Source organism: Harpia harpyja, chromosome 12 (assembly GCF_026419915.1).
Source record: "Harpia harpyja isolate bHarHar1 chromosome 12, bHarHar1 primary haplotype, whole genome shotgun sequence".
Lineage (NCBI taxonomy): Eukaryota > Metazoa > Chordata > Aves > Accipitriformes > Accipitridae > Harpia > Harpia harpyja.
The window spans coordinates 11,899,906-11,926,119 of NC_068951.1; the positions used below are offsets into that span (position 1 = coordinate 11,899,906).

At 44.7% G+C, this 26,214-nt stretch overlaps 1 protein-coding gene across 1 annotated transcript in view; it reads left to right on the plus strand.

The window, feature by feature from the left end:
- The window catches only part of GALNT17 (polypeptide N-acetylgalactosaminyltransferase 17), a 215,620-nt gene that overhangs the window by 73,484 nt on the left and 115,922 nt on the right, over nt 1–26,214 (plus strand). Inside the window, exons 3-5 of the mRNA XM_052804258.1 lie at nt 2,960–3,126; nt 13,410–13,584; nt 16,317–16,514. Of these exons, the coding sequence (XP_052660218.1) occupies nt 2,960–3,126; nt 13,410–13,584; nt 16,317–16,514 (540 nt within the window). The remainder of the gene's footprint in view (nt 1–2,959; nt 3,127–13,409; nt 13,585–16,316; nt 16,515–26,214) is intronic.

Sequence of the window (26,214 nt, forward strand, 5' to 3'; positions counted from 1 at the left end):
TTAGAGGTATTTTGGCCTGGGATCTGAATTTTGAAGGTACTGTCTGGCAAGCAGCCAAATGCTTTCTTGCCTGATGGTGATAACTGTGGGCAGAGGGGGAAGATGTGTCTCAGGTGTGGTTTGATAGCCTGTGCACTGCTTGGGTCTAGTCCCTGAGCCCCTTGTCATTCCTCCTGCTGGGATGCAGGGTTGGTGCTGGCTTTTCTGTGCCATTCCTCTGGGTTGTGCTTGAAACACTGAAGGCAGGAGAAATTTCGTATCACGTATCTTCCCACCTTATGCAGAAAACGCAGCCCCTCAGGGTTGAAAAGGTGTTATGCTTCAGGGTATGGGGCAGGGGGTGTGTGGAGAAGGAGGTTAGAGCTCTAAGTTGGAGTGATGGGCAGCCCGCCAGCCTCACCTGCCCGCAGCCGGCAGGAGCCAGCAGGGTCCTGACCTGCTGACCCACTGCGAGACAGTAAATCCTCCCTAAACTGCTGCCTCAAATGTTTCTGGGAGTATAACAGTCAGACCTCTGTGCCTCTGCCTGTAAATGGTCTGAACGATAAGGCTGAACCACAGAGTCCAGATCAGTCCCTTTCCTATTTAAAAAGCTTAGAAGAAAAAAACCCAACAAACCACGAACCAACCAAAACCCCACCACTTCCCATCTTATGTACTCATTATTCCTGCTGTTTTTAGCAAGTTCTCCACTGGCCCTTCTAATTACGTTTGAGCACAAGGGTTTTTTTTGGTTGGTGGTTTTTTTTTTTTTTTCTCCCCTCCCTGGCCCCAGGAGAGCCCAGAAGCACCAGGTGTTTTCCTGCACGCATGCATGAATAGCACGTTGCTGTGGGCAGAGAGCATTGCTCAACCCAGCTGCTTTTTGCACCAGCAACTGAAGAGAGCCTGTGTGAGGAAGACTGACAAACTTGATGTTAATTTGGTTTTAAATTGCTGCCTTCCCCACTCAGTGGTTGCAACCAAAGCCACCGGCGAACACAGTGTTTATGCAAAGCCTTTGCCTCCCCCCCGCCTGCCTTTGGAGAATTGCAGCTTTGTGCATACGAACAATGTGGGTATTTCACATGCCCATTCCTTCCCCGGACTTATCTCTTCTCCCTGTACCTTTGTTCGCCTGTCCGCAGCAAAGCAATCGGGGAAGGAGAACTGTGATAGGAGTGGTGCAGGGCGAATGCGAATGAGCAGGAGATGAACCTCAAAGGGCTTGGTTTGGATTTTCCTCCAAACCTCTTTGATCACAAACTGAGCTCTTTATCTCCCCGAAGCGTGCCCTGGGGGAAGGCTGCCCGGAGGTGTGCAGTGATTAAAAGGAAATACTCTGGCTCCTGTGCCCACCTTCTCTTCAGCTTGGCAGGTATCGACATGTATCAAAAGCAGAATTTTAATCTCGGAGTCAGTTTAGTTTGACTTTTGTGGCAGGGTTGCAGGGTCAATTGTCACTTTACCCCATCACGACTGTTCATTCATTTTAAAGAGAGATCTTCCCTTTGGAAGATCTTTTTCAGCATTTGCTATGTTCCTTTTTGTAGAGAGCTTGGCTTGCTCTAGGGTAGGCAATAGTTAAATCAAGAAATACAACCTTGTTGCTATCCAGCATACTTGTTTAACTAAAGAAGATTCATAAAGAACTGTGTTTCTGTGAAAATCTTTGTCTCCCAAGTCTCATTTTGGAGTCTGAAGAATGCCTGCTGTTGCCTAAGAAACACCCAGTACAATTAAGTACAGAGTCATTGTTGGGGAGTCAATGAGCTTGAAGCGACACTGGGATGTCGTTTCTGCTTTAGGTCTTTCTTTGCTTATCTGGGCAGGATTTACTTGGTAAATGCTCACTGTAATTCTGCGAACACTGCTAATGTTGCATGTCTAATCTGTCATGAATGCGGAGAGGGAGCAGGGAGGCTCGTTTTCTTCTTCCCTTGCACAGATTTATCGTAGCGAAAGCTGGAGAGTTTGGTGAAATTGTTTGAAGTAGTTAAAGATGACCTGTTTGCTTTCTGCAAGTACTTTTATTAAGATTAGGTTTCTGGTTAGGATAAAGTGTGGCCTTAAAACATCATCTGTATCTCATTGGGAATGATGTGTGCTCCTTGGAGAGCTGTGGAAGACCTCTTCCACTTACAGCTACCAGAGCTCTGCTCCATGGATGTCCTTGGTCTTTAGGTCTGGTGTATTGATGTAACATGAACCTCCTGCTTGCCAGGGACGGAGCTGGCTGGTAGGTGACCCGGGAGCTCCTTCCACTTCTGTCCTGCTCTCATGCACAGACATGTGTCTAAGCTGCTACCCAGCCACAAAACCAGCTCGACTTAAGCAATTACTCCTGAAACCCAGACAGATGATCACAAGTTTTGTTTTTAACCTATGCTGGCTGTGAAGCACAAAGACACCATGCTCTGCTGGGGTACTTCAGAGGCAGGAATGCATTCAGAAGTATCTGCAGAGAGAGCTAAAACATTTATTAAGACTATTTAACCAAGGGTCATTTCATATTCATTTCGTTCCAAAGCAAATGGGAAGAAAATTCACGAGTGGCGTTTAAGATCAAAGCTCATTTCTGAGCACCTATTAATCTTAAAACAGAATAGCAATGTGGAGTTTTACGTTAAATGGTAAAGCCATTTTCTCTCTTCTGGAGGCTGCTTTTTCCTACCTGCCCACAGACATACATACACAGATGCACAAACACAACCTCAGTTAAGTGAACTCTGGATTTGCACCCTGCCATTGGTGCTCTCTGAGCCTGGAGGACACTCTCTGTCACTGCTATCTCATCCTAGACAGCACTGCTGAAATAAGGCACAGGCAGCTGTAATACATGGCTGTGCAAAGCTGTGAGATGTCAGCCATCATCTTGCACTGTGTATTAAATGTGTGCCTGACTCTAAGTGCTGCACTTGCGTGCTCTGCTAACCCCATCTCTCTCTCTCTCTCTCTCTCTCTGCCCTTCGTGCTACAGGTGCAAAGAGCTGAAATACAGCAAGGACTTACCCCAGATCTCCATCATCTTCATCTTTGTGAACGAAGCACTCTCCGTTATCCTGCGATCAGTGCACAGCGCTGTTAATCATACACCAGCTCACCTCCTGAAGGAGATTATCCTTGTGGATGACAACAGCGATGAAGGTTAGCAGTGCTGGGATCTCAGATCTCCAAAACACCAGGAGGGTGTTTAATTTCTTAAAAACTTGTGGAGAAGTCATGCTTCTTTGGGAGCGGTGACACTGCTAGGAGGCACATGGTGTGAGGTGGCGGGTGTGCTGGCTGGCACACTAGCTTTCTCCACCTCCTGTAGCAAAAAAGGAACAGGATCAAACCAAAGTTAAAATCTGAGATAATTATTGATTGAAAGTGTAGTGGAAAGCTAGAAGGCTAAAGAAAACCAGAAAGCCATCTTAACTTTCTCTTCACACTAGCATTCAGAAGTTCTGGTTTCAGATATACCTTGTTTCTAATAACACCACTTTGGTTGTTGCAGAGATGCGCCTTTAAATACTTACTATGGAGTTGAGGGACAAGAGCCTGGAGCCTAGTGAGCTGTCCTGCTTTGGCCTCATGTAGCGGTGTTAAATGAGATGTTTTCTCTGCGTGTGCCTCAGTTTCCCTATCTGTAAAAATATGTCCCAGGCTGGGACTCTGTAGAGGCTCTCTTTCCTCTTATATTATGATTTTGATATGAGAAGTGTAAGTAAAAAGGAAGAAGAGGAAACAAACACACACGACCTGCTGCAGTCAGGCCACCGCAAAACATGGAGGGGCATGTTAGGTTTCCCACATTACACACGTGTTGTTTGGTTCAACCTGCTCTCACTCACTGTTGCAGTACCTTCCCGTCTGGCTTTTGATAATGCAAAGCTGCAGGAGGTGGTTTCATGTGGAAGCATTTTCAGACTCAGATTCGTCCAACATTTTTTTTTTTCTGATACACGGTTGGATAATGTCATTAGGGTAGTTAAAATCTTCATGAAGAACAGCAAATAGTTATTTTGACTACTGCCTTCTTTATTTGTACTGTGTGCTTTTAATATTATTTTAAAAAATAATAGACATGGGCTGTGGATGCTGTGATCAGAAGGGAAGAACAGGGAGGGTGCAGGATGTGGAGAGCTCATTTCCAGAGGGAGCCTGAGAGGTTGCTCGTCTGTCTGCAATGAGATGAGATGGTATACAGCAAGCTATTCAAGCCTGTACAAATAGGCACTCAAATACCACAGTAATGAGCACCATAGAAAGCTGATGAATTATAATTACCAGTAAAAGAAACAGGAGGGCAGCTCCTCAGCTGATGGAAATCACAGCAGCTCTACTGCAAAAGCTTGGATGATGTGCACCAGCGAAGCTGTGGGATTTCGGAGCTGAAACTATTTGGCTAGTGAAGAGAAAGTGCAGGTGATCTGTCGCTGCAGTATGAGCGTTGCCCAGTACTATGAGATGCTGCTTTTCCAAATTTTACCATATCAATGGGGTGAAGAGAAGAACACTCTTTTAAAGAGAATCCATTGGTAATAATTATTGAGCTTCTCTACCCATTGCTATGCACAAAGAAATATGTTTCTAAACAGCCTCCACCCATCATTCAGTATGCAGCGCTGAGGCTAATACTGAGTCAAGTACTCTGGAGACATTATTGAAAGGCACAGGACAATGAAAAGAATTGTTTCAAAAAGTATCGCTCCCCCCGCAATAAGCTGAGACTGCAGCTGGCAGTGAGGATAAAGAATGAAATCTCTTTATCCGCTGCTGAGATTGCAAGGCACCGTCTTCTGTGGTGGTTTGCTGTGAGGGCTGGGCCAGTGCTGTTGGGGTCTGGTGACGGGGCTGGATGGCGACAGGGTGTTGACAGGGTGATAAGACGGGTAGCCAAAGCTTGTAGTATGTTCAAGCACTTCCAGCTCTGGGATTTCCTCTTTGTTCCTGTTTCTGCAGGCTAACCAAGCTGCCTGGGTTGTGTCAGAGGGCCTTATGGCACCCACCTAGCCAGGGAGGGAGATGACCCAAATTGAGGGACAAATTCATAGATCATGTGCAGGAGGTGGGAAAATCCAAACCTGCTTGCCCACCTAGGCAACATGCGCTCTGCATCCCACCAAGAGGATGCATTGACTGCATCGGGATCGTGAGCGGCCAGGGTCATGCTGAGGATTGTACAACACCTGAACACCAAGGTGGCTCTGTCCTCCAAAACCTGGTGATGGAAGCATACAAGGAGAGTGAGTGTAGGGAATGAGGTGATGCTATTAGCCGGTAGGGTTAGTGAGTAATGTCAGTACTGTGCTGTTGAGTCTTTGTAGGCATCATGACAAATAAGATCTTTAAGGAGGGATTTGAAGGAAGATAATGAGGTAACTTAGCAGATGTTTATGCAGAGCTCCTCCCAAGCATGTAATAATCTAGTTTTCTCATGTATAAGAAATGAAACAAACCAGAACGTATCTCTGGGACCCATGCATTCACTCTCTGCATCGTCAAGGAGCTTCAATGACAGCAAAGAATTATTAATGGCAATAACATTGTCATATAGTTCCCACTAATGGTAGGAAATAATTGTGAGCAGCAATAGCAACATCATATAGTTGATGCTTTGGATATTACAAACAAAGTCGTGGTAATGTATAGATTTGGCTTCTACAGGAAAATATTTACAGGAAAATAGTTTCTTATGAGCTCTAAGATTTAGAGATGAATCCTGGAAGATCAAATGCTGGTGTTGAGCAAAGGATGGGGTTGTGTGGTTGTGACTTTGGTGGCTGTGATTGAACAAGAGAAGGCATTACTACTTTAGCTTCTTTGTGAGCAGCCATGTGTCTGAGGGACAATTTGTATGGGTGTATGGCTTTTTGCTGTCGCCCAGGCAAAGCCTTTGGGGGCTCAATTTTATACACGTGAAAGAAGGTTGACCTTCAGAGAATAGTGGCTAAAAAGCAGTAGCCGTGTTGTACCCTGGTGGATAACCAGAAGCAGCTTCTGGGAAAGTTGCTAAAGGCTCATGAAAGCCCGTGGCTCGGGGCTGCACACTGGGGGGTTTCTGTGTAGGTTTTGTCAGGGAGCACTTTACACAGATGTGAAGAAGAAATACAGCTTGTATGGGTAATTGAAGAACAAAGCATGTTCCCAAACCAAATATTAAAAGGCGCCTGGGATTTCCAAGTCAACTTCAAGTTTTAAAATTAGTCCCAGGGATAGAGGTAAGAACTGCACAACCTGCGCACCCCGGCTGTTATTTGCCCTTCAGGTAGACCACTACCTAGTTACACAGACACGATCAAACTTTTTGGTGTTTTGTAGTTTTCAGACTGGAACAAACTGCTTCTGAAGACTCATTAGACGGTTCTTGCTCTTAGCTTTGTTGTAATGTGGTATGTACAACAGCACTGCACAACATAAAAGTATGTAATGACAGATTAAAAGTTAACACACACAGTCATTTGGACTACTCGTATCCAAGCTGTAAATAGATAAAAGATACCAATGATTGTAATGGGGGGGGGGGGGGAATCCCTCCTTGAAGGAAAAAGCTTGGGGAGTTGTAGTTCGACCCCCCCTTCTCCCTTGAGCTGCACAATATAGTTCATAAAGACTTTTTTGGAGGCTGCTTTTGTTTGTGTTTGTTGCAGGGGTGTAATTACAAAGCTAGTGTGCAGGTTGTGTTTCTGAGTGATAAAATGTTTCCTAGGTTGTTGGAGGGATGCAGCAATGTGCCCCTGAGATGTTATGTTATCTTGCAGCTGCACGCTTTGAGTCTGTTGCTTAATCATCACCTGCTTTTTGGGTTTTTTTTTGCTGTCTGTCTTTTAGTGTTTTTAATCTGGGATAATATCTCTTTGAAAAGCAAACCTCTCGGTATAAAAGAAAACCTTTGGATAAAGGTCTGCTTAAAGGAGCTGGCTACACTCAGGGAGACATGCTATGGGTTGTAATTTACCTCGGTGTAATGTATTAGCTGTAACTTGATACATCGCTTTCTTGTTTTGCAGCTCATTTCAACAGCAACAACAGCGGTTTGTGCATGCTCTCCCGGGAGCTGGCTCTCTTGTGTTTGGAGTGTGTTTGTGTTTAGAGGATGGTTTTAACAATTGCAAGAAGCTGAATCATATCTCAGCTTTTCCTAGGTGCTGGCCCAACCCAAGTGCCTAATTATTCCAAACTAAAGGTGGGTTGTTTAATTGCAACTAACCTGGTGCTGTCCCACTGGTGTTCAGGTCCAAGGCTTTAAGGCCCTGCCAAGGTGTGGAGGAGAGCAGCAAACCTGCTTGGTTTGTCTCTATTTGGCTTTTGGTGAACCAAATGAACCAGAGACTTGCAGCTGAATGCACCTAGTGAGACCAGCTTTGCCTGTAACCCTGTATGAGAATTGATTCATGCACCTGCTCCCCTTTTCACAGTTTCCTCTTCAATATCTGCAGGCAAAAAGCTTCAAAGACTCACCTGGTTCTGAGTCTTGCTGCAAAAATTCTCATATTCATTTATTGCCTGTTGAAGGAGTTTCTTCTGTGAGTTCATGCTGCAGAAATCCAACCCGTGATGGCTTTGGTGTTTCAGGCAGGCAAGAGCATGGGACAAGGAATGACTGGTGTCTCCCATGGCACTGGAACACTCCCAGCCCTGACTCCTGTGTCCTCCAGCCTTCAGTGTTTCTGATAACAGCCTTGGGCTCTGTAGACTTTTCCCACCCAGCCTAGCCTGGCAAACACAACTATGTTTTCTTTAGGGGTGTAGAGGAGTTGCAGTATGCTGCCTAGGACTACTCGGGCATTGTTAGTAGTTCCTTGAGCTCCTCTGGTGCCATTGGTCTTTGCTCCTTTCTTTGTGTGGCAACACGCAGTTCCCATCTTTAGTTCTGTGGACTTCAACAGGATTTGGGGAGATTTGGGGAGATTTGGGCAGGATTTGCATTGTGAAGCACTGAGCAGTGGATGTTCCTGCGGTTGCTTCAGGGCTCATGTCTGTGACATGGTTACTTTCAGTAGCATCAGGTGGTTCAATTTCTCTGGCAGGCCTATTTCCCAGGAAGCTCATGTAGGTGACAAAATACTTTGCAATAGATAACTTAAGTCATTGCAGCTGGCAGATGAGTTTTTTAATAGAGCAACAGGTCTATTGGATTCTAGTTCCTTGGACTTGCCCTTCAGTGAAGGTCAATGTGGACAGATGGAGAACAAAAGGCAGGATTGAAATTGAACCTGCTGGCATTTTCAGTAGGGTTTCTCTCTGCAAATCTTCCCTGGAAGTAGCTCGTGCAAGCTGGCAAAGACCTCCATGTGCAAATATTGATTGCATCCTTAATAAACATGACTTAAGAATGATGTGGGTGTGCTCTGAAGGATGGTCCAGCAGGCTTCCTCAAAGGACATGTGAGTGCAGTGGGAAGAGTGCCATAGGGTACAGAAGAGAAAGGAGTCTCTAGATTCCATTGCAGAGCTTAGTTTGGATCAAATTACTGGTTGTGTAGCCCATATAGGTCCACTCACTCAGATACCTCACAAGTGCATGGCCTAAATGTGTGGTCCTTTGATTAGGAAGGATGAGGGTGAGCTGGGGGGTGCCTGCTCTGCTCCTATCTTGGCTCCTGACTTTTTGTTGTTACTTTGCATCCAGAGTTTCAGGTTATGAACACTGGGCTGATGATCATGCTATAATTATCATTGGCTCAGTATCTTGTGGATATTCTCATTTTCAGCAATGAGCTTGAAGGGGTGAAAGCACTGGTATGACCCTGTGCAAGGCAGAGGTGAGGAGAATGGCAGCCAGTTATCTAAACTGCGAGATGCTTTCTCCCCTGCTGTAGTTTGCATGAAGTTCTGAAAACAGCAGATCCAAAGGCCAGGTTGCCAGTTTTTATGAAAGCTGACTCCCTTAAGCGAGGGTAACTTGTCCATTAGTGCAAGTCATTTTATTCCTGGCATACTACTTCAGACCTCCCAACCTTCCTATTACAGCTCTGGGATGTGCTGCGAAGATACAACAGTTGGGGATGAAACATTTCTTAAGTTAATATGACAGACGAAAACCTCTGCTGCTACTGACCTTAATGCAACAGCTCTCCGCATCCCCAGCCTGGAGCCACGCATTCCGACAATGCATGTCAGAGCTGCCAGGAGTTGTTTTCCTGTTATGCTAATGGCACTCAATGAAGAGACTGCTGAGTGAAGGAAAATGCAGGGTAAAATTAGGAATGACTTCAAATGACTTGGATTAAGATTAGATTTGCGAGTGAGTTATGGTTTCCAGCCTGCTGGAGTTCACATGGAGGGAGCTGAGCATGTCTGGTCCTGCAGGATCAGCATCTGTGGGACCAGGGGAGCTCTGACAGTGCGGCTGTGCCAGTGCTGGGGTTTCCCCTGATGCTTTTCGACAGCCACATCAGTCCTGCTCATGGGTGAGGGAAGATGTGGGCCAAGGCTCACGTGATACTTGAACGGCAGTTTTGCAGAGCATTCCCAGAGACTGGCATTTCACTTTTGTTACCTAATACTGGCTTTTCCACACCTGCACTTCTGGATGTGCTGAGAAATTAAATACAAAGCCCACCCCATCCCTGTGCCTGCTGGCTGGACACCCAGTTGAGTTCCAAGTATGTATCTCATAATACCAAAATAGTGCTCAGCAGCCACTGTGCACCATGCCCTCTTCCCGCAGAGCTGCAAACCAGCTCAGAAGGGTGAGAGACCAGCAAAGGCCAGCACAGTTGTGCAGCCATCCTCTCTGTTAGGGCTTGCCCAGGCATGTAAGAAAAGCAAATTCTCACCCAAAAGGCATGTGCTGTGTGGGCTGAGCCAGACTGGGAGGGAAGGCAGGAGGCAAAGCCTGGAAATCTGTGTAAGGTTGTGCAGAAAGCCCTTAGTGGAGAGAGGGCCTGGAACCACATTTCCTGTGTCTGGTTAATGCTTTAGTCTCTCTGAGTGTTTCTCTGCTTGGGCAGCAGCCTGTTAAGGATGCTTGTAGTGTGGGTTGTGGGCAGGAGAGGCGCACTCTGGCTTCTGCTAATGAATGGGGTGGTGAGTTAGAATGATAGAATCATAGAATTATTTAGGTTGGAAAAGACCTTCAAGACCATCGAGTCCAACCATCAACCATGCCCACTAAACCATGTCCTGAAGTACCCCGTCTACTCGCTTTTTGAATACCTCCAAGGATGGTGACTCAACCACTTCCCTGGGCAACCTATTCCAATGTTTGACAACCCTCTCAGTAAAAAAAATTTTTCCTAATATCCAACCTAAATCTCCCTTGCTGCAGCTTGAGGCCATTTCCTCTTGTCCTATCACCAGCCACCTGACAGAAGAGACCAGCACCCACCTCACTACAACCCCCCTTCAGGTAGTTGTAGAGAGCGATAAGGTCTCCCCTCAGCCTCCTTTTCTCCAGACTGAACAGCCCCAGATCCCTCAGCCGCTCCTCATAAGACTTGTGCTCCAGGCCCCTCACCAACTTGGTTGCCCTTCTCTGGACACGTTCCAGCAACTCAATGTCTTTGCTGTAGCGAGGGGCCCAAAACTGAACACAGTACTCGAGGTGCGGCCTCACCAGTGCTGAGTACAGGGGAACAACCACCTCCCTGCTCCTGCTGGCCACACTATTTCTGATACAGGCCAGGATGCTGTTGGCCTTCTTGGCCACCTGGGCACACTGCTGGCTCACATTCAGCCGGCTGTCAACCAGCACCCCCAGGTCTTTCTCTGCCGGGCAGCTTTCCAGCCACTCTTCCCCAAGCCTGTAGCGCTGCATGGGGTTTCTGTGACCGAAGAGCAGGACCCGGCACTTGGCCTTGTTGAACCTCGTACAATTGGCCTCAGCCCATTGATCCAGCCTGTCCAGATCTCTCTGTAGAGCCTCCCTACCCTCAAGCAGATTGACCCTGCCTCCCAACTTGGTGTCGTCTGCAAACTTGCTGAGGGTGCACTCGATCCCCTTGTCCAAATCATTGATAAAAGATATTAAACAGAACCGGGCCCTGGGGAACACCACTTGTGACCTGTTGCCAACTGGATTTCACCCCATTCACCACTACCCTCTGGTCTCATCCAGCCAGCCAGTTTTTCACCTAGCGAAGAGTACACTTGTCCAAGCCGTGAGACGCCAGCTTCTCAAGGAGTATGCCATGAGAATCAGTGTCAAAGGCCTTGCTGAAGTCAAGGTAGATAACATCCACAGCCTTTCCCTCATCCACTAGGCGGGTCACCTGGTCATAGAAGGGAGATCAGGTTGGTCAAGCAGGACCTGCCTTTCGTAAACCCATGCTGACTGGGCCCAATCCCCTGCTTGTCCTGGACTTGCCATGTGAGTGCTCTCAAGACAAACCGTTCCATAATCTTCCCCGGTACCGAGGTCAGGCTGACAGGCCCGTAGTTCCCCAGATCCTCCCTCTGACCCTTCTTGTAAATGGATGTGGTCACCTGGTGCTGTTTTGGCAGGTGCATGGGTGTGGGGTGTGCTGTACTGGCCTTCATGCTCTCAGCAGATCAGTTCTTCACCTGTTGGTATCCAGCATCCTTTCAGAAAGGAGGAGGATGTGGCTGTGGCTCCCTTGGGTGTTTCTGACGGAGCTGCCTGTTACACAGCATGGTGGGCGTAGGAATCTCTCAGGCTTCACCCTTTACTGCCTTTGGGACATGATGTTACAATTCTTCCCCGTTTCACTAGAGCTATGCTCTCCTTCAAGCTGCTCAAACAATTCCCGTGAAGATTTTTCCTGTTTTTGCTCAACTAAGATCAAAACTCCAATTTGAAAGCTGTTTTAATTGTTCAGTCTAGCCTGTAATGCAGTGGTCTGCAGCATTAATGACTTACCTTCTGACAAAAACACATGAGATGCCAGTGCTGTGCTTGTGGGGTTTCATCTGTCAAAAAATCTGTGTCTCTGTCTCCTTAAAACCATTCGGGAGAGTTGTTGTCTCCATAAAATACTGTTTTTTCTCTGAGTGGCTCAGCATGAAATGGAAGTTGCTGAGTTATGTACGTATGTGATGCAGATGCTTTGAATTGAGGAAGGGGCTCATTTGCTTTATTCTTTTTATTCCCACTTCAGCATAAAAGAGAAATGAGACTTTTGGGAAATTCATATGTGAGGGGAACCATCCCAGAAAGGCAGACTGAAGAAGGCGTGGAAGGGAACAAATAATCCCTTTTCCTTTGATGATTTCTCAGGCTAAGCCCAGCAGATGGGACTTGCTGTTTACTCATTCGCTCTCCATTGCTGTGTTTCCTTCATGTAGGAGCCCACGCGTGCTCATGTGTCTCAAGTATTTTACCATGTGGACTATATTAATGGTGACTTTTTGGGTTTTTTTCTTTGTTTTTCTGGAGAGAGTGTATATGTGAAGGGTAGTAGACTATAATTTGGGGTCACGGACCATATCTTAATTATCTGCTGTCCTGGAGCCTCACAGGGGTAAAAGACATTCTCAGGAACTGCTTTCATGGTGTTAAGAGTCCGTGTTGGTACACAGTGGTATTGCTTAGCTTTTACAGAGTACTTCTCATCAGTAGATCTTTATGCATTTAACTGACACACTAGGAAGTAAAAGGACTAAGGTTTCTGGCAGAGCACTAGCACTTTTCCAAATTGTTGAAAAAACATACTAGTACCTACCCCTTATTGTAACCTTTCATATGCTTCCACATTCGAAGTCCTGTGTGTCTTTTATACTCAACACTCGTAACTATCAAAAAGTTTAATGCTGGTAATGACTGCAGTCTGACAGATCCATTGTGTTCTCAGCCCTAGTACGTGTACAGGCTTAGACAACAGTTTGACAGATCTGCAGTTTCCAATGAACAAAAAAATATGTTGTATGAGGATCTTCTGAACAAAGCCAAAATCTTTTTCATCCTATCATAAAAACAGGGGGAAATTCAACTTTTCTAGTGGCAAAGCTTGGAAAACATATAGCAAATGCAAAGACTGTAGTAGTGCGGCTGAGTAAAAAGGACGGTGATGCTCATACATGGTTTTGATGTAGTTTAAATTACTTCAGATGGGTTTTGCAACATTTCTAGCAATCCATTCAGCTAAAATCTCCATCAGATATTCAGAGCACTAGTGTTTGGTATCCATGGGTCACTTCTTTCTATTCTTGTCTTTCAGTGGGGTGATACTTAGATATTGCAAGGCAATCTAGCTGGCCTCTTGCTGCCTTTTGCCTTTAAAGGTGGCATTTGGGCTCCTTAGTTGTCCAACAGCAATGATCTTGGCAACCTAGAATTTCTTTTGTAAGGGTTGTGGTCAGTCCACCATTGGGTAGTCTTTTGCAAATCAGCATCGATTGACCCTGAATGATTAAACCCCTCCCAGTGGTGTTCAGATATGTGTGGCTCCAGTAAGTTATGCTCGTATCCGTCAATAAAGTGGGTTTATTTTAGGTGAAAACTGTTGCACCTTTTCAATGGGTTCTCTGGCGCTTCTTCTCTAGAGGAACTGAAGGCACCGCTAGAAGAATACGTCAATAAACGATACCCAGGCCTCGTGAAGGTGGTGCGCAACCAGAAGAGGGAAGGCCTTATCCGAGCTCGTATTGAAGGCTGGAAAGCTGCCACTGGCCAGATCACTGGATTTTTTGATGCTCATGTGGAGTTCACTGCCGGCTGGTAGGTCCTCAGCCTCAAGGTCTTGGTTAGAGTGTGCGCGATGCATTAAACAAGGGACAGTCCATCATTTTGTAAGGAAGTGTTTGCAAACAAGTCCACTGGCTTGCTAATCCTGTCTTCCTTCTGTACTGCATGGCCACTGATGAGATATGATGGGAAGATAAAAGGAAAACCTTTCCTTGCTCTTGTTTTCTGTAATCCTTTTCTATGCCCTCCTTTTATGTGTGCCCATCCCCTTACACCCTGCTTATATTTTTCAGGTTGGTTTCCCATTCCCTTAGCCTTAACTAGTTTCTGTAAGTTTAAAAAAGCCCAGGCAGCAAGGGATTGAAAGAGAAAGTGTTTCCCGCTTCCTTGCCCTTTGCAGCTGGATCCCACAGGGGAAGACTTAGATGGTTTAGATTGACTTGTTTCTTCTGCAGCTAGGAATAAGTGCAGAGGTGCAGAAGCAGTGAAAGGTGTTTCATAAGGATTTTTTCAGCGAGATTCAAATCATTTGAGTTCAAGTGGCTTAAGTTTGAGTCTAGATCATGAGAGGAGCCTGAGAGTGGTTTGGTTTTCCTTTTTTTTCTCTAACCAAGTGTAAGAAGTAAATGGTTCATGTTTAGAAAAGTGTAGGTAGAAAAAGCTAACTTGTGGATGTTACTCTGTGTTCAAATTAGACACAAGAAAAATGCTTTAGCAGCTGCAGACAAAGAGTTCTGCACAGTTATTGAATTCTTTGTAATGACAATGCAGCTGAAGGGTGCCTTTAAGAGCTGTTTCTTATGTTGATACCTGTTTCCCCAGCTAAATGTTCCTCTCTTCAGGTCATTAAGTCCTCACACCTGATATTATTGATATACAGAGGAAGCTCCCATTTACTGAGCTCTTGAAGCATCTTTTCTAGGGATAGAATGAGCTTTTCTGCAGCGTGGGCTTGACTCACTCTGGTCTTATGTACCCGCTGCTGTTGCTGGAGACACCAAGAGTGGCAAGTTAACTGCTTGTCTTGGCAGACTGAGCCCAGGGCAATCAGTGGCTCTTGGGCTGCAGAGGTGAGGCTGAGCACACCCTCTGCTCTGAACACATTTGAGTGTCCCAGAGATGAATTTTGTAGCTATAGAGTCCTCAAACTGTGTCCCAAGGAAAGAAAGACCCTGCTTTCAAGAATTTACCCTGTTCTGCCCAGGGTCATGTTTTTTTGGATTTGGGTGCAGTCTGGACTAGTTAAAGCATGATTTAAACCAAATGCACCCTTCGTGGCCTTGCTTTACAGAAGGGAAGTTTTTGAGCCAGGTTTCCCAGCCTGTGGATCGTGTTTTCATGCAGGATGTCCACTCGTGCATGACAGCACAGGAATCTGTGTACAGTTACCCTGCAGATGCGTATCACAGCTTTACACAGGTTAACTATCCAGGTGGAACAGAAATACGTGAGAGCAGCTGTGTTGCAGCAAACCAGGAGCCTGTCTAGCCTCATATTGTGATACTAACCATAGCCAGAAGCCTAGGAAAGCATAAACGGGAGGGCCAGCACATATGAAATTCCTTCAGAGGATGCTACTGAGATCTAACAATTTGCAGATGCGAGGATGACACAGCGTCTGTGTATTTAGAAACCCTCACTGCATTTCTCCTGAATTTTTTCCTATCGTCTATTGAGCCCACATAAACTTCAAGCATTTACAGCATCCTTGGGTAAAGGTGCTCCACAGCTTAACTTACCCACTGTGGAAAGAAAAGAGCTAACGCCTTGTTGTCCATCTTGAGCCTGTTTCTTTTGATGGTCCATAGTTCTTGTATGGAAAGTGTCTCCAGGTGGTCATTGAGCACCTTCTCGGAGCAGCTCCTGGCTGTACAGTTGGCCCATGCTGCAAAACTGGTCCCTAGTTAATGTATTGTCTGATTTCATTTGCTACCTTAGTAACGATGTCAGGAGAGCTTAGCTTAAAAACATGGACATTTTGAAAATTAAGAAGTTCAGAATATGGAATTATTATTTAATGGTTCTTTTTTAAACCATCACACCAGAGAAAACGTGGTGTACTAGCTCTGCAGGAAAAGATAAGGTCCAGTTTCAGAGGCTTTAATTCATTTCCACGGCTTAACGCCTTAGTTTGTGAAAATAGTCCTTTCCTTGTGCTGAAAGCTTCAGCTGTTCCATGAACTTGTGTAGTCAGTTGTGTAGAAGGGCACTAAAACTCCCCAAACCTTGAGGGCTGCAGCTACCTTAGCTCCGTGCGCAGCGGCTGGCCCCTATGTTCCAATGGCAGCTCCATGCAGGGGACATGTCCGGGTGGGAAGTCCCATCAAGTGGAAGCGCTGAAGCCTCTTGCAGCATCTCCCTTGTGGCTGGCAAGCCTTTCAGAAATAACCTTTTAAACTTGGCAGTGTGAACACTTTGCCTCTGTGCGATTTGTATGCTGATAAAAGCATGGACAAGTGGAAGGGTGAGACAGAGGCTGGTGCATTGCAATCTGGAGTTACGCGCTGACTCTGCAAGGAGCCTTGTGATGGTCTCCGGGCTCCTCTGGCCGGGTTTTGCTGTGTCTCTGTGAAGACATGATGCCACTTGTGAATAGGAGAGAGGAATCCATGTTATTCCCTTCTATTTACTGAATGGTGACAAGAACGTCTATTTTCCTAACCTCCGTTAAGTGCACAAGCTGTATGAAAGCTACAGTGTCCATCTGCAAATTATGGGAGAAATTAACAGTCTCTTCCTGCGCTTTGCTTCTTTTTACCACTCAGGGCTGAGCCGGTGCTTTCACGAATTCAGGAAAATCGGAGAAGGGTCATTCTTCCCTCCATAGACAACATCAAGCAGGACAACTTTGAGGTGCAGCGTTATGAGAACTCTGCCCACGGGTACAGCTGGGAGCTGTGGTGCATGTACATCAGCCCCCCCAAGGACTGGTGGGATGCCGGAGACCCCTCACTGCCCATCAGGTACGTCATGGAGCCTGGGGGCCGCTTGCTCTCCATCAGCGAGCTGCAATGAAGCAAAATGCAGAAAGATAAGGTGAGGAAGCCAGCTTAGAGAGGTTGGATATAGTGTCATAACATGAGCTAGCTCAGAGAGGCTGTAACACAAGCCAGGAAGGGTTTTGCTAGGGTGAAGGGATTTGGACGGGGGTATTATTTGGTAACGATATGCAAAAACACCGGGAAAGTATAGGAACTGTGTAGATTTGTACAGTCTTATGTTTAACTGCGTATGACAAAGTTGCTTTACCTTAATTACAGCATTAAGTTTTTGCAAATCATAAGGAATGAGGTGATTATTCCTGTGTAATGAACTGAGCGTGAATTCATGAAATACAGTGCTTTCTTTTCTTGAATAAGAAGTACATCTCCTCTCAAGGCAAACTTTGTAAAAATGTGTCTTAGGTTGTTCTAACACTTCAGCTTACAAGGTTGGCAGCTCTGAAATGTTGCCCCAGCCCCTCCAGACTTCAGGTGTGGGACAAGCCCGGTCGGACAAAACAAAAGCAGGAGGGGAGGGAATAGCTTGGTGTGGGTGGGAGACTGGGGCTGCTCTGTGTGCAGAGGTCAATGGTTTTTTCCATGACAGCCCCTAAATACCAGAAGTGATGCTATGATCAGGAGTAGTTTTCTGGTCAGGCGAATAGGATATATTGCTCCTAACTTGGTTAATATGGAGAAGGCTTGTCCTCAGGTATATGAGATGTATATGTGCAAATCCATACCCGATCTGAATCCTGAACCAAAATATCTGTGCTTTGGTCAATGATATAATCCCTGGAAGCTGAAATTAGGTCTATTCCCATTTACACAGAGACCTTTTTTATTCCTTTGGGCTCCCTTGTTCCAGACAGCATATTCAGCCATCAGTGGAGGAATTGACAGTTTATTCTGGACAGGAATCAAGTCTTTGAGGAATAAACAGTTATTTTAACCAAATGCAAGCTGCTGGACTTGTTAAAGGAAGGGCTGAATGGCTGGGGTATACAGAAGGAGAAGCTGAGGAATTCAAAAGCCTTTGCATGTGAGGTGTGAGCAATGTGGTGCTGGCAGTCCCTATGGCAGCGTGACTCTGGTGCCTAAACTGGTGCCTCTGGAGAATGATAAAAGTGGACTGTCTCTGTTGGGATAAGCCTTTCTCAGCCAGTGGATGTAAAAGTCAAGAAAGTGTTGCAGGGAAGAACAACCTCTTTTATTAGACTAAACCTCTGTAGTTGGGAGAAACAGTCAGGCTTTGGCATATGGGATGTCCCCTGTGACTGCGACGCCACCCTGGGAGCTTGCTGTGGTTCAAACACTGTCAGGCATGGTGCATTGAGGAAACTGGACCCCCCCAAATATGACATTTAAATACATGGCATGACCTTCTGTTATATTGTCCTACAAGAACACGGTTTTAATTTCAGTTTCAGTGTGCTTAGGGGAGCGGTTAAGGAGGGCAAGCTGTGGCAGAGACAGATGGGGAGGGACAGGCTTCTTTGTGGAAGTTGGTGTTTGATGGCAGGGGAGATGAGAAGAGAGAGAGGCAGGGAGGAAGAGTGATTGACGGAGGAGGGGAGCTATGGGGAGCCAAAGGGTTGGATGGCTGTGAAGAGGCAGAGTGGGGAGGTCGGTACCTAATGCAAGGAGGATATCTGTTTTTTAGGATGTAACTTTGCCCCAGGCTCTCCAGATGCAAACTAGTTTACAAAGGCAGCTGCCAAAGCCAGGAGTGCAAATGGAGTCACACAGATGTTGGACACTTACATGCGTCTCCAGATCTACCAACACACTTTTTTTTCCTTGGTTCAATGCTGAGAGCCAGCAGGTATTGCTAAGCTTCGAGTGAGTGCTGCCTGGAGGTTTTATGTACTTTTGATCTACTGCTATAGAAATGAAAGGTTTGTCATGCAAGTTGTCTTCTGTTGGGCAGAATATCATATTAGGTTGTTCCGGTGGATGTTGCTAAAAATGTGGACAGGATGTTGAGCATCATATTTCTGCATTTAAGCAGACTGCAAGCAGTTTACTGCTTAGGAGGAGCTGGGAGGTGCAAGAGGTTTATCAGTCTGCTCTGGGGTTCCTGCAACCTTTCTGTACCAGTTGCATCCTCTTTCAGAGACATAACCTTAGTGCGGGTTATGTCCCATGAGCACCACAGCATCTGCAGCCCTGTAATCCTGAGGGTCTGCCTGCTCAGCTCTTTACCACTGCTGAGTTGAACCGGCAACGAATTAGAGATCAGAGGAGGCTTACAGAGACACTCAACTAGCAGCAACAAGGATGCATGTCATGATCATCCACTTTGACTTTGTTAAAGGCATCTGTAATGTGGACACTGCTGCTTGAGGCCACGGTGTGTGGGAATTGGGTCTTGGGGGTTAAAGCGAGCCAGGGTGGAAGGGCACTGCCTCCAAAGCGTGCTCTGGGAAAGGGCTTCTGTAACAAACCCAGTAGCCTCCCAGTGATGTTAAATAATTAAACAACTTACTAAAATAACATTGTTAACATGCACTGGGGGAAGGATTATGAGAAAGATAAATGGATAGTGTCCACAACAAAAAGCTAATGAAAAATACTGTCTCATTGCATTATGTTGTGTAACCACACACAGACCAGAAATAAATGACTAAAGTTATTTTTTATCATATAATGTAATGAAAACTATGCACTTTATGGCAGTATTTGCATGAAAGGGATGCCAGTGCACTGCTCCATGTAATTATGCATGGGATTAGAGGAAATTCTGAAATCATAGTATACAGAGGTACATTAGGTTTTTAGAGACTTTTTAGGATAAAAGAGTGGGAGTGAAGTAAGGCAGTTTATTCCTTTTTTTGATTTTACTGTCTTGGCGCATGGGGATTATGGGAGCCCCAAGAGAGGTTCCCTTGCCTGTGAGGGGTGCTCCAGTGTGCTTGTGAGTCCCGGTGTGTCAGCCCCTACCAAATACTCAGCAGCAGAGACTGGAGACAGACAGCTGTGTTGAATATGTTTGAAGGCAATTTTCTCTCATGGATAATTCACAAGATATAATTATCCAGGCAAAGAGAGCTGATGGCATGAAACCCATCTAAAATATGGCCCAGTCTCAAACTGGCTCCAGGCTCCTGTTTTATCCAATAATTTCCCCACAAGAAGTAGTCTCTTTTAATGCCTGGGAGGGATGCTGGTATAACACCTGTATTCTGTAATACATCTTCTTTTGTATTTTTTTTTTCCATGAACATTTAAAATCCTGATACACAAAGATAGCCTCAGTCTTAGTACTCAGTTGTGCATGCATTTCACAGCTATGCTTTCCTTGCCAGGCTTACAGACTTCCTCTGATTACCTCTGCCCAGAAGATAAAATTGTGATTGCAGCGTAATGTATCATGTCTAAATTAGTCCTCACAGAAGAGGCAGACAGTAAGTGACATTTGAAATGGTCATCTTGTAGGATCCTGATCTTCATCAGCGTGAGCTCTTGCAGAGATGTTTTCATTTCCTAGTTCAAATGGTGCTAATGTGTGTGTATAAATGAATACATGCTTGCATTACATATCTGGACATACTTCACTCTAGGAGATGCAGCCAGGATTTATCCAGTCCTTTGTTATTAGTGATATACATTGATCAGAGTTTACTGAGAGTCCAGAAATCCTGTATGTCAACAAAAAATGGAAGAAAGCTGACACTTTCCATGTCCTGTGAGAAGTCCAAAAAATTGTCTTTGGAAATGCTGTGAAATTGCAGAATGATGACCTGATCTGGACTTGGGAGTATCCCAGAGTGGGATCTACCTCCTCATGATCTCCAGGAATGATTCATTTCCCACATGGCAGAGCCTGAGGGTTTTTGGGGCTTCTTGGGGTCTGGAGCCTGTCCAATGCTGCAGCACCAGTGAGCTGTGAACCTCAATGCCAGTGGTTTCTTCTGCCTGACTTAGTTCATGCTGCATCAGGTTTTGTCAAAAAGCAGCTTTGGAGAAATTGCTGATATCTGGAAGATTTATGGCTTAGATGTGCTTATTGTGCTTCAGTTGCAAGACTCATGATTTATAATTACATATGTGAGATATTGATGGCTCCAGGGGTCTGATTCAGGAAAACAATTAAATGCACTCTTGCATCTGTGTCTCTTCAAGAAGCCAAGCAAGCAGATATTGCATATTAAGCAGCCTTGAGGATGAGGGACGCTTACCTGAACATGGAAATTGGGGTTGCAGTGCTTTTCTACTGACACTAGTTCACATATCTCACCAGAGAGAAAAGAAACTTGAATCTTTGCTGCTTGGTTGGTGAGTCTATCAACAGTGCTGTGACTCCACTGTTCCCAAATGATAGATTATTTAGAATATAATGCATTTCCTGACTTTCTTTTTGTATTTTCCACCCTTGGCTGGGCAGATTGGTTGAGTCCAAGAGGCAAAAGCACTGCTGAATAGCTCCATTAGTTAGCAACCCCCCGTAATGTGTTGGGGCTGAAGGAGAAGTCCTCGGGTGACTTCAGAGATGACAAAAAAGCCTTTTTCCGAGCACACAGTGTGCGGGATGCCAGCTGGGAACCAGCTAGCAGGTTAAATTGGACTTTGGATGGGGCTTTGCTGCAGCTGTTTTATGTGGTACTTAATCTTTATTGGTGTTGGAAGACAAAAGCTCATTTAATTAGTATTAAGATCACTGTGAGGAGGAAATCGGTTTTGAGAGTTATGGATTGTAAAAGAATAGAAAGGCTGTTAGGTTTGGGGTTTTTTAAAGATGAAAATAGTTTGAATTAACCCACCCAATTACCTGCCTCACAAATGCTAATGAATTTGCTCTTGCAATGTACTTATGAAAGAGCAAACTCTCACCCCAGTTGTGTAAATGATGCAGAGGTCGAAATGGAAAAAAACAGAGGGGTTTTAGGTTATTAAATATGACACGTGAGTGGAGAGAAGGTGCTTACTTCTATTGCTTAACAAAATGCTTGCGGTGTTTAATATAACCCATTCCCTCAGTTATAGACTGCAAATGGTATTGAGGTCTCCCACTCTGGTTGCTGTGCATTTCATTTGCAGTAAGACCATGGGGATTTGTGGTGATATTATTGTTATATATATTTTTATATATAAATTTATATGTATTTATATTTTTATATATATTTAATTCCAGAAACCACTAGCTATTGTTTTTCCTTAGTGCTTCTAGCAGCCATCATCCTATGATGGCTTTCAAAAGCATAAAGTCTTAGTGTTTTCTTTGTTTTAATTAAATAAACGGTGTGTTTTTTCCTCTTTTAGTCTAACCACTGAGACCTCTTCCAGACAAGTGTTACAGCCTGAAACTTTTGTCCACACAGGAAATGCACAAACCTTGAAATAACCACAGGAGTAAAAGGGCTCTCAGGAATAACCTCTACAGCCACACAAAATGATGCAAGTGGATCTTCACGTCTGGGACAACTTGCTCCTGTAGTGTGTCCCCAGCTTTGCAGGGATTAGCATGTTACGGCAGCACATTAAAACCTTGACAGATAGGTTTAGACAGGCTTGCTTAACTATTATAAATATTTTCACCAACATTTGAGTACTCAGTGTGGTAGTTTATCAGAAGGCATCCAGCAACTCAGAGATGTTGCAGACTGTTAAACATACATGGCATGTGACGAAAGGGCAGAATTTCAGGGATTATTTTCTGGGTTTCTGCTGGTTTGTTTTGAAAGATCTCAAACTCCCTAGAAAACAGTTTGTACAAAATGCTGAATATTTTTTAAATTAATACTTCCTGACTTTAGCATCTACGAACTGCAGGAAGATTCCTGTTTCTGTATGAAGACAGTTGTAAAATGTTCTCACTCTTCTGGTGTAGCTGCTTTGGAAGTCAAGGGGAAAGCTGATTTCCATAGGAGCCAGACGTGGGCTGATAATGATAACTTGCGTTTGGAAACCTCACCTGGTATGTCTGAGAAGATGCCTGCATGCAGGTGTTTGCTTAGAGGGACTGGATGTGCGTGAATGTCACAACAGCTGCAGAACGCTGATGGAGCTCTTTAATGGCTTCATATAAAATTTAAATCAAAACCAAAGATAAAATAATCATACTGGTGATCCATCTCAGTCTCTAAAGCCCCTTTTCTGAAGCAGCTCATAGAAAGCAAAGTTCTGTGTTGACCACTCACATGCTTTCTTTTCCTTGAAGTCTGATTCTCCTCCAAACCCTATACCCGCTGCAGCTGTGTGTCCAGGAGGTCAGCATCCTACTGTCAGGTTTATAGCAAAAATCCCTGTGGCCTCAAAGTACATTGGACCACACCTTAGTCTGGCATGGGAACAATACAGACGTTCTTCTACAGGCAAGGTTTTGTTGGTGCTTCTGGAAAAAGAGCTTCTACAAGCATCTTCTCATGTAAACATCTGAATAAATCAAATCCCAGCTATCCTTAGCATGGTTGCTGGAGACTCATGCTTCCAAGTATGTGGCTCTTAAGGTCTGGTCACTCCTGACTGGGATGGAGAATGGAGGTCTCTGAAAACTTGAGAACAAGCTAACAGAAGAAGAAATGGAGGGATTTTTTTCCATCAGTGTTTAATTTGGGGCAGTCTTGTTTGGGCTCAGAATCTAGGAGAGGGAAGATTTAGGTCAGAATCATGACCTCAATAACTTTGTCATCCACCTCTGAATTAAATTAAAACCATCAAGTGCTTTACCAACTTCAGAAGTACTTTAACAAGAACCTTTTAAGTTTTTTCAGTTTGTGTTTTCCTTTTATTCATGAGGTTTTTTAGGTGATGATTTGAGGCCATGGATTAAAAAAACCCCACATTTAATTGGCTTGCTTGATTTTTATTTTAAAGGCATTGGGGAGAAGTTAACCTCAACTTACTGTACAAAGTAACTTTCACTCACTAGTGTGCTAATTTTAAGCTCTTAAACTTAACAGAGATTCCCTGTGGTGTGAGGAACCTGCCATGAGCTTTGGATGTTTCAAGGCTCAGATTGCTGGTGTAATGCCTTTTTATGATGAATTCTTCATCTGGTCAATTTTAACGTTACATAATTTAGTGCAAAGCATAAAAGAAGGGTGTCTAATAATTTGTAATAGAGTCAGGTTTTACAAGATGAACCGATTTATGTCACTGCTTGAAAGACTATAAAGCCTCTGCTGAAGGTGCACCTGAGATTTAAGCATATGTAGCTTGTTTAGCAGTAGCTCATGTGATGACCAGCTATCTCCGTGTATGTTAGTGCTGCATCTCATTTCAGATTTTTTAAAATTTTGTAAGACTGTACTTAGGATTGCAAATGTTGGTTGCATCCAGAAGCTGGGGTTGATCCAAATGTCACTGAAACATGGCAAGGTTCCCACCAAACACCAGGGTTTGGGAGTGGACCCTACAAGCCATGTGATTTTTCTGTAAACTGGAGATAAGCTTCTGGAGAAAAGGATCAGTGTTTCTGCAGCTTCTGAGCATCATGCCCAATGTTGTCATCATAGATGCTAGCGTGTCATGGTACGGACACAACGGAGGGACCCGAATGGGCTCATGCTTGGCTGGTTTGGCCAAGTGACCTTGAAAAGGCAGCATTTGTGCACTTTTTAGGTAGACCATTTTGGAGCATGGAGTGGGATTTGGGTGCAGTATTAAATAGCTGCCCCAGAGAAGGCTGTGTTTCACCTGTGTTGGAGGAGACCCATCCCTTGAGTTCTGAGCCTTCAGGCCAGTTTGGTGCAGATTTAACCCCCATTGCAGCCAGGAGCCCTTCAAAGCTTTGCGTGGGGCTCAAGGCTGTGAAACCACCACTCTTTGCCAAACTGAAGGCGTTATTGCAGGTAAAACTTCAAGTCCTTCGAGCACCAAAGTCAGCAAGTCTTCTTCCTGAAGAGCCTTTAAAACTGGGGGAGGGACAATTAGCCTGAGGGCTTGACCCTTCAGGAGGTGAATGGAGGGTGCAGGGAAGGGAGCAAATCCTCCTTCCTGGAGGGAGTCAGAGTTTACTGGTATAAAATGTTAATGTAATCCATTTCTATAAAGCGAGCAAGCTGGCCATACTAGAATAGAAGCATTTGCCTTTGTATTTTTAAAGCTTTGCATAAGAGAAATATTTTGATTAAAAAGAAAAAAAAAAGCATGCTCCTGATTTAAAAAAAAAAACCAAAACCCAAAAACTTGCACTGACAGAACTTTTAATCTGAGCCCAAGTCACAAAAACAGCCTTTATTGATGTCAAAGTTGCTTTAGAAAAGGAAAGAGTAAACAGGATTTGGCCTTTAATTTGTGAAGGGTTTTGATTTTTCAGAGGCATTAAAGAGACAGAAAAGATGGGTATTGAATTATTTAACAATTGCTAGTAAAATCAAGCTTCAGTCAGCCTGTTTTCACTGAAATAATCTTATGAATAAAACCAAAACAATCTGGGGCAGCACCAATATACAGAGCTCGTATCCTGCTGACTGAATTGTTTCAAAGTAGTCCGTGAAGTGGTTTTGCAAGTCAAACCAAATGGAGCCTTTTCTGTGGTTTGTTCACACTTCTAGGAGAAAGCTGCTGTTGATGGATTGTATAAACATCTTTTCTCTCTAAATCCGAAACTGAGGGGAAAATATGCAAAAAGAAGTTGGGGGAATTTGGCTCTTTGAATTTCTTTTTATTTTGGCAGATGGCATTTAAGTGATTTATTGGCCAGAACCAATCTATTCTCATTAAGAAGCAAGTATTTAATGACTTCAGAGGTGGGTATTCAAAACAAAGAAGTGATAATCGAGCCGATTGCGCTCGGTGACAAAATATAGCAGCCCTTCATCAAACAAACTTAAAAGAGTGTTTGAGAGCAAGTGCTGAGGGCTATGATTTTCTTTCATGTGCACTTTAATTCACTGCCTTTTTCAGTCAGTGGCGCATAAATAGGCATAGTTTAAATTAAAGGAAAAATAGATCCTTATTATCATATCCATCAGCTGAAGCAATAAGTGGTTGATGCCTGGGAGCTCCCAGATGCCTCTGCTTGGGACCATGGGATGCTTTTATAAACTATCCTTCTCTCTCCCTGCCCAGGGCCTCGACTTGCTGCTTGCTCTGTGTTGGATAGTCTAAATTAAATCTTCTCAAGGTTAAATCTCTAAATGCTTTCACTGTGCTTGTAAAACACATGGGTGCGAGCAGCAGGCTTGCACATCATGTGTTTAATGGGCAAAATGTATCTTGGGGGTTGTCTGTTAAACCCAGGCTTTCAGGCACAGAGCAGAAGCCTGCAGTTGTGTCTCGACATGCTTGCTTCAGCCATCTGTGGCAGTTGGAAGTGCCTGGTCTCTGCACTGGCAAGCCTGGCCAGCTGTAGCCATCTCTCTTCATCCCAGGTTTCCAGGGCAAACACGCAGGTCTGGAAATCTGCAAGTGGAAAAAGCTGGGGAAGGACAGTTTTGTGAGTTCCTGATGGTTCTGCTGCTGTCACTCGTTTAGGTCACTGCTGAGCCTGTCTGTATGCGGTTTTCTGAAAATTTAGCTCTTTGAGTATTTTAAAATTCTGGCATTTCAGTTTGATTTCTTAGAGCTTCTCGGGGAAGTTGGAGGTAACGTTGCCAGTTGGGCTGCGTGGTGGCTTTTTGCTTTGCAGTGGTGTAGGATCAAGACCACAAACCTCCTTGCGCAGGGCCGCAGCCCCCTGCCTGCTGCCTTAGCTGTGGCATGTGTAAGAGTGGGTGCAGGCTAGCGGGCTGGTGTC